This window comes from Tauraco erythrolophus, chromosome 16 (genome assembly GCF_009769465.1).
Source record: "Tauraco erythrolophus isolate bTauEry1 chromosome 16, bTauEry1.pri, whole genome shotgun sequence".
Taxonomy (NCBI): Eukaryota; Metazoa; Chordata; class Aves; order Musophagiformes; family Musophagidae; genus Tauraco; species Tauraco erythrolophus.
In genome coordinates this window covers 4,972,795-4,981,782 of record NC_141480.1, presented here as the reverse complement: position 1 = coordinate 4,981,782, position 8,988 = coordinate 4,972,795, and the positions used below count along the sequence as shown (strand labels likewise).

Below are 8,988 nucleotides of genomic sequence, written 5' to 3'. Positions count from 1 at the left end.
CTCTGTTCAGGGAATGATCTTCTGACAATATTAGATGGCTTTCTGTATGGGTACTGCAATCTCCAAGAAAAGTGAAATTCCTGGATCAGATTTGCTCTCAATTAAGCAAGTGAAATGGAGATAATTAATCACTTTATTACCCTGCCGTCTCATCGATGGAACAGAGAACCAACTCCAGCACCTCTCCTTAACCAAAGCATATACCAGCCACTCTGATTGTGCACAGGGTATCAGCACTATCGTTGACTGTAAGTTCCTGCCTTCTGCTTGGTTAAACGCCTGTTGCGCTGGACAAACAGATGGTGTGCATCAGCAATAAAGGGAGCCCAGCGACCCAGGGTTGGAGTTAATGGAAATAATTAATACTGAGATACTGTCAGCCTTCTATCTTTAGCCTTTCGTTAGTCTTTTCTGGATATTTAGCTGTCTCCTGGGGTTTTTTTTTCCTATGATGCACAAGGCAGGTGTTAAAGTTATGGTTTATATACTCCACATGTATAATATTTGATCTAGTTAGAAAAAAATACTAAACTATGCCAAAACTAATCCATACCTGTTACTCAATTACTTGGTTACTATGTCACTAATTCTGCCATCCTTGCTCTTGTGAGTAGTGCTGCTCTTACGGCCTCAATGGGATCAGGCCCTAACAGATTTCAATGACTGTTTCAATGCTCATTGTGAATCAGGAAGCACCTAATGGTCCAGCATAACTGCAAGAGCTTCTGAGGGTCTTCTCACAGAGCTCCTCTGATGAGTAGGGTAATGCAGATAATTTGCACTAATCCTGTAGTACCAGAACAAGAGAACTATGACCTGACAGAATCCTTTAAGATCTGTTTGATTACAGAAAATGATGGTCCCTATCCAAGAGAATTTTATAGCCTTAAGGTAAGTTTCATCATAGCTGAATCATCAAGGAGCTGATTGTAATCTGAATGTTAATTCTATGTGCTTAAGTGGGGCATCGGTAAATTGCTCAAATTAGGGAATAAATTATAAGGAATTTTTTATGTACAAGGGTTAAGTTTTCGGAACTCTGAAAAAGAAAAAGGGGCGGCTTTAGGAATACAGGTAGTTAATTATATTTTTACTCGAACAAAAGAAGTCAAGTTTACTTCTAAAGTGGTGAGTTGTTGGAATAAAGTGTTCAAAGTATCATATTTAAACAGCCTGATTGTAACTGATTATTTATGTTGGCATCGTAGCGTGGATGAAGAATGTGTTCGGTTATTTTTTATGACCAACTGGATAATGCTTTTTAATGTGTTTTAGTTTGAGGGAAGTTGTGTTCAGTATTACACCTTTAGGCTTCTATGCATTGCATTACAGAAGAAGCTATTTTCGAACATAGTCCAACAGAAATTACCACATCTGCTTCGTGTGGCCTCTTGCTAGTGCAGAAATGTGGAGAAAGATAGCTCTAAAGTTAAAACACAAAAGTAATTTTCTACTCAAAGAGAAACCTATAATCTAGATAGGTAATTAAAACAAAATTTACTTTGAATTCATAGTTTGTTTGTCTGATAATAGAGATTCTAAAAGGTCTGTTTTAAGGACCAATGATGATGGTAACAGAGAAAGCAATGATCTATACTGGTGGTTTGGAGTAGAATACAATGCTTTTAGGAAAAATGCTAAATACATATTTCATCTTGAACAGCATCAATCAGAGTGGAATTTGCACTACATCAAATGGGACCTGCATTAGTGCTTATAAAAAAAAAAGAAACTCCAACTCTAGCATCTTCCCTTGCTAAAATACGATTTCTAGGCCAAACTGGTACTAAACCAAAGCATACTGGGGCTGAAAGGAAGATGGTGGTGGCTTAGGATAACTTAAGGGGCCTTCCTTACAGTGTGAACTGCCTGTAAACTGTTGTGCTGATTCACCAGACCTGGGAACAATGTAGGGTTGGAAAATTAAAAGGCTAGAAAACAGCCTGTGAAAAAGCTGATAAGTTAGGAATGCCATAGTATTCATGGTTTATTTGGATGAAGCCAGATGTTTAGGAGGACAACTGCATCAGTGGCTGAAATGGAAATATTTTTATTGGTGTTAAGGTAGTATGCCAGTGACTTGGAAATTATGAATTAAAAAAATTAAGATGTTAATACTGTTTAATTTATTGTTATTGATCTTTAGGACTCTTGGAATTGGATTATTAGCATGAATACCATCATAAGGTACGTGTTAAGAGTATGCCTATGGGAGCATAATCCTGTTTTTGCTGAACTAAATGGCAAAAACTTCCTCTAAACTCAGCAGTAAAGTGATCAAGACTACAGAAAGAGGTCATCTGTAACAAACCACACGATTTTGGAAACTGCTGTTGGATTATTTTAGATATCCGCAGAGGGATTATTTAATTTCAGAGATCCCTTAGATGCATCAGTTTGCAGGTTTGAAAGGGCAATATTTTCATATTCCTCTTGTGATGCTGAGCATCTGCAGTGGCGAACTAATACTATCAAATCCTTCTGAAAATTCTTGTTGAGAAATCCATAAAAGATGGGATTGATACACGTTGAGATCATGGCCACAAGGTGGCATATTGTAAATGCTAAATTATGATTGCAGTTCATTAGTGCCTCGTAATTCCAGTCAAAAACAACATTGAATATATTGAGAGGCAACCAGCAAGCTGCAAAAGTCACAACAATTGATATCAACATCACATTTATCCTTTTGTTTTCACTCAGTCTGCTCTCGTTCTCTCTCATCCTGTCTATTTTACCGTGTCTCCTTCGAAGACATACAAATATCCTGAGATAGCAGATAAAAATAAACCCCAGCGGGAAGCAGTACTGGAAAACCAGCAGACTAGTGGTGAAAATCAGTCGTTCTGTAACGGATGGCCAAGCTTCGATGCAAGCAACCTTGTTCTTGTAGAAATCACTATGGAAAGATAGATGTGTGAAGGGTTCATCTGTTAATTGGTGAAATATTAAAAAAGGAACGGATATTATGAGGGAAAACACCCAAATGAAAAGAATTCCCCAGTAAGCATGTGAAATATTAGGCTTCCAGCCCCGTGGGTTCACAATTAACTGATACCTCTCGATAGCAATGAGTACCAGTGAGAAAATGGAGACTGTGACAGACACGCTTTGTACGAAAGAACTTATTTTACACACAGCTTCCCCAAATATCCAGTAGTCCATTAAGGTATATGCAACTGTGACAGGAATACACAGGATACAAATCAAGACATCCGATAAAGAGAGGTTGGCAATCAAAATGTTGGTAACATTTTGAGCTTCTTTCCGTCTCTTTATTATAATAATCAAGCAAAGATTTCCAAAAAGCCCCACTAGTGTAACTAATGTGTAGGCTGTAATAAGCAAGAATTCTGCAAGGAAGGAAGGCTGGCATGTATCAAAGTTCAAAAACTGAGAATAGCTGATGTTTGAGATAGTTTGATTAGACAGAATCTCACTGGGATGCTGAAGGGCTTTATCCATCGTGAAGCATCTGCCAACCTATGGACAAAACCTAGTATTATTTAGAGTGTACTCTCTATGGAGCTTTCCAAGGCAATAATTACTATGAGTCTATCCTTGTAGTTGGTGTCCTTGAAGTTTTGAGCAAATCTAGTTTAATTAATTAATTATAGCACTGAGAAATCCTGAAAGGAAAAGCCAGTGGTTGAGTATTAGTGGTTTTGTGTGTGTGTGTGTGCATATATATATATATATATATATATATATGGATGGAGGTTCGTGCTCCTTTTCTGAGGTTCTGCACTGACAGTGTTACAGAGCTGTAACTGATTGCGATGTATAAGAATTAGCAGTCATAGCTCTGCTTAAACTTGTATGAACATTTTCATGCAAATCCTCCTTTACCAACTGTGGGTAAACTTTGCTTTTCAAAATGTTTTAGGATCTGCCTCAGCCAAAGATGTAGCAAGGTTTAAAGAATTCCAATGAGGATAATTTGTTGCTTTTTTATTATCAGAAAAGTGAAGAATCGGGTCCTGCCATCACACTGCTCACTTAGACTTCACCCTTACATTTTCTCTAGAACTTCAAAGCGATGTGAGCTAAGACACCAGATCCTTCTGGCTTAATCAAAATGACGTGTGCTTGAGCTTAAGTGGTATTCCACACCTCTATGAATGCCACCTTTAAAGGAGTTTCGTGTTCTGCTTGTGTATTGCAGATAGCATGTCTCTCTTCCTCAATATAATCTGAGAAAGATGTAAACCAAACAAAGATCACATTTTAGTTATACATACAATTATTTTCATATCAGTAGTTGCCAAAGGTTGTCTCATTTCCCTACGCACCGTTTGCTGTTGTACAAGTTTGACAAATGATACCCCCAAAATTTTCTGCGGTTAAATACAACATGCACTCAAGAGACACAGAGCTGATTCTTCTTTCAGTTCTAACTTGAACAGTTGTCAAGTGAAAATCTGATATTAGTACAATTAGTAATGTTAGAAAACTAACATTAATAGGAAGAATTAAGTTCAGAACGTCTGGATGGGCTTGAATTTATCATTGAGTTAAAGTTAATCTTAAATCAAAAGCTCACCAGCTTTCTGGCCAGAAAGAGCCAACCTGGGAAAGGAAAAAAGAAGGATGTAAGAGTTACTCTGAAAGATGGATAAATATGTTCTGCACATACCTTTCAAAACTCAACTCTAACTCAACTCACCTTAATTCCTTTTTGAAGCAGGCATTATTGGAAAACTAGCTGGAAGGAGGTCATTCTTCACCCCCAGGAACAAATATCATAATGTTGAAGTCCTGTGGAGAAAGAAGGATGAGTGGAATGTTAAAGAAGATACACAAAAAGAAGGGATAGGTGGATGTTTTATTATTACTAGAAGAAATTTGTTTATGTGTAGAAGATCTGTCAACATTTTTACAGAAATTACTGCCATTATTTAGTCATGAAGGAATAAAAAATGTTTATAAACACCAAATCCAGGACTAAACCGGGAACTATAATTCTGTAACTGTTTGCCCTCAGGTACCCAAAGAATATTCCAGCTAGAGTTACATCCTCAACTGCTTTATCCTGATACTTCTGCATGACATTAGTTTGAGTGCTTCAAACTAAGATTCTGGAAAAAAAACCCCAAACGACCACCTCTGCAGGATCTATTACCACTCTCATTCTTATTACAATATACTTTTCAACTAGTGTAGTCATGTTGGACTGAGAAGTGGCTGCAGATTTAGGTGACTATGTGGCCCTAATATTCCAAATATGACCTAATTTGTGGTCAGGGGCTAACACTAAGCCCTGTAGTCTCCCTAAATAACCCAGCTGGCTCAGTTACAGCTATATTGAGGGAATGGCACAGAAACCTGCACCATCATGCTGCAAAAGCTATTGAAGTCTAGTGGCTCAGAAAGACTTTGTTGTCCCTGCACTAGTAGGTCGGGAACAAGAGCTATGGACCCTACTCTGTGTGCACCAGCTTGCAGAAACTCTTCTCCTCATGAGTCCGGGAGAAATGGAAAAGGTTCTGAAGCTAGCACAGCCAGACCCTGCAGAAACCCATGATGTGGCTGGGCAACAGCACCTTCAGGTAATATATTTCTTGGAAAGCATTGTAAACTACTTTTCCCTGGAGCAGCACTAATTGCCTGGCTGGATTTATCACACAGAAGGATGCATGTGCTGGAAGGACAAGAGGCCAAGCAGTGGTAAATGTTGCCCCGATGAGCTTTACTGCCACTTTAGATGTGTAAGGATCTAAAGTCTGGCTGTTTTACCCCAAAAGGGTGATCTTTCTCTTTGCACTGGCTGTGGTATCCACCTGCCTCGCACAGACCTGAGCCCTGCCCTTTGAGAAAACATCAGATGTTAGCAGGGGATCTGGCTTGGAAGCAAGATACCTTCAAAGACAAGGTCTGCTCTTCCCTGCTTTTTATGTTAGCAGGGGAAGCTGTGGGGACTCAGAGGACATGAGGCTGAGCCAGGTTTGTAATATTTTATGCACTATTTGCTATGCTCACTTATTTATCCATGGTTGCACAGCACAGTTTGACAGCAAGTGCTGAACATCCTCTCCCAAGAATTCTATGTGAGTGATAGGGCTTCTTTGGCACTTTCTACCATTAAGGAAAAGTCTCTGTACTGACCTTCTGATCAGTTCACACACTACATCAGCTTTAGGCACATTGATCATCTACATTGTCCTTTTTTCAGGAAAAAGATTAATTTTTTTTCCCATTCTTTGCTTTACACTGTGAGTTAAAAAGTGTGGTCTTTAGTAAACATCATTCTGCAAGGCAATTTAAACATTTCCTTGGCAATAAAACAATTGTACCTGGCTTGTTTAAACATCTGGAGTATTCATAGCATTAGAAAAATAAGTTACACTAATACTGCAGCACGTTGAACTATATTGTAATACATATTGGCTTTTCTTTAAGGTAATAAATATTAGCAGAATCATCATCCTTCAACTGCAACTACAGCTGATATCAGAATTGGATTGAAGTGTTTAAGAGAGAGAATAATGTTTTAATAAGAGAATGTTTTAATAAGAGAACTAAGTACTTCAATCCCTAATCCATTCATTTTGAAAAAGATTCTCTACCACAGTGAGAGTTTAACACTATAAGAAATGATAATTCACTTAGCCTAGTTGTTTCATTCCTCTAGATGCAGAAACATTGCTGAAATGTGCATAAGCAAAAGAAAGTTAAAAGCATAGTTAAAAACAAAATTACTTTTAAAAAGGCTTTCTTGCCTAAGTATTTTCTTACCTGTGTTAAAGATGCATAGCCCCATCCCTTCAAAGTGACCAGTAAATGTTTTGGTTGCAAAGATCGTCTGTTTATGAAGTTCCAAAGTATTGCACAGATAAAATCTGTAGGAAACTTTCCATTCAATTTTAAATATAGGATGTACAGAATATCCTTTAAAAGATATATTTCAGTCACTTTCGCCACAGTTTTATGGATTTGCTGACTTCTTACCTGATGAAAAATTCAAGTCATATCCACGCTGCCTTTAACTATTTTTCTTTTCCCCTTTTGAGTTAATTACAAGGCCAGCAAACACATCTCCTTTGTGTATAAAAGAATCCAAAGCAAAGTCATTTGCTGCTAGAGAGATACTTAAACTCTCCTTTCTTCTCTTTCTGAAACAAACCACAGTTCCACAATGTGAATCCACCAGGCTGTAGACAGGCTGCTGAGAAATAAAATAAGCTCTGGAATCCAAGAAGAGGCAAACAGCAATGAGCAGGGAGGAGAAAGGAGCAGTAGTCATGGGGATGGTTTTTCCTCCACTGTGTGGCTTCCCTCCGCCCTGTCGAACACCTTATCGTGCAATATCATTTTCAATTCTTATCTATTCTGTAGTGCAAATGTTTTCCCTGTGTTGGATTTCATACAGAAACACCTGCAGATGGATGGCTTATTGCTTTTTTAACTGGAGGAGATACGAAAACACGGTAAGCTGCTTCAAAAGAGCATGCACATCCTATTAAGTGTATCATTTACTCTATTGCAATTAAGATCATCATATTTTCGTTATAAATTGCTATTTTAGCTTATACTCCAGAGATATAAAAATATTCCTGAAAAGCAAAGCATGGCACATGACACTAGCACATATTGAAAAGGGGCTTTGCTATTACTACTGTTTTCCAGGAAAAACCCATACCTTTTATAGTCGCTTGTTTATTAAAATTAGCATTCAACCTCTAACTATTAAATATTTAGAGTGGATGTTTATGGGACAGGAAAGGAACTGTTTTTTCTTAGGATATGTTGGTACATTGCTATTCAAACTCTGGAATTCGTACCTGGGTCCACTTAACCTCCAGTATCCCAATTTCTTATGCTGAACCATTCTGTGTCGCTGAGTCTATGTTATTGTGTCTGGTTTTTTGGAGAGAAGGAATGTGAAAAGCAGTAGGATTTTTGGGATGAGCAAGACTAATGCTGTACCTAAAGTGCAGGTTAGAATTAATTACTGGACAATATTTTTAGTTGTCATGCTATTGTATTTGTAGAAAACAGGTGGGGAGCCTCTGAGATAGGCCAGGCAAATCTCCTGCCTCTAGTATATTTGTATCTATTTGTGTTGTGTTTGTCTAACCTGTTTTTTTTTAAACATCCATGGTAATCCCAGATTATGTATTCAAGTGCCTAATTTACTGTTAGGAAGACTTCCTTAATGCCTCCCCCTAAGTTTTTTAGTTTAGCCCATTGCTTTTTATTCTGAGAGTCATACATGAATTCTGAAATATGACCCAAAACGCTACCATCGAGCAATGTCAATATACTTTTCTAAAATATTTCTAGCACTTGCTGGTTTTGATTATGTCAAAAATAGTATAAACCCAAAGCTTTTCCAAAGTACTTTAGAATTTCTGCTTCTGGTTGTAGTGTAACCCAGGAAGTGAATCAAGACCTAAAAATGAAATGTGCTAGATATGCATCAGAACAAGCCATAAAAATGCGTTGTCTGTTTATAAAGGAAAAAAGTCAGTAAAATTAAAAGATATTGTGAGTCTCCTTATACATTTCAGAACAAAGGTCAGGTTGCTTATTTACATAGGCTTCTGTTTCTAATAGAACACTCTATGCAGTCCTCCCTCTGTGGAAAGACCGAAGTGTTGAACGTGTGATCCCCTCGGTTTTACAGTCACAGCACTCTGCTGCCTTCCATGGATTTAATTTCCTTGTAACCTGTTGCGAATTAGATCACATCCAACACCAGAGGCTTGTGGGTGTAGCTGCCTTTGATCTGTTTGTGCCTGACGTCAAAGGTACGTACACTAAATGGAATCTGTGGCTGTGTATGAAGGGGTCAAGATGTATTGTTCTCAGCCAAATGCTGTGGTGTCTTTGCAAAAAAGGTTAACGGATAGCAGAATTGTGTTTACTTTATGTAAATGATCGTGTTATTTTTAAATTGCTCAATATTAAGTGATGGGGAAATAGCCTTTCTCAGTAGACATGGATAACTAACTGGAAGGCAGGAGTGCAACCATAGTGAGAAGTAAA

The 8,988-nt window shown here is 37.9% G+C and overlaps 1 protein-coding gene across 1 annotated transcript; it reads right to left on the bottom strand.

The window, feature by feature from the left end:
• Nucleotides 1-2,343: 2,343 nt before the first annotated feature.
• Nucleotides 2,344-3,465, bottom strand: LOC104372708 (neuropeptide Y receptor type 6). The gene has a single exon (XM_009978469.2). It carries the CDS (start codon nucleotides 3,463-3,465, stop codon nucleotides 2,344-2,346), a length of 1,122 nt encoding a protein of 373 aa, XP_009976771.2.
• Nucleotides 3,466-8,988: the final 5,523 nt, after the last annotated feature.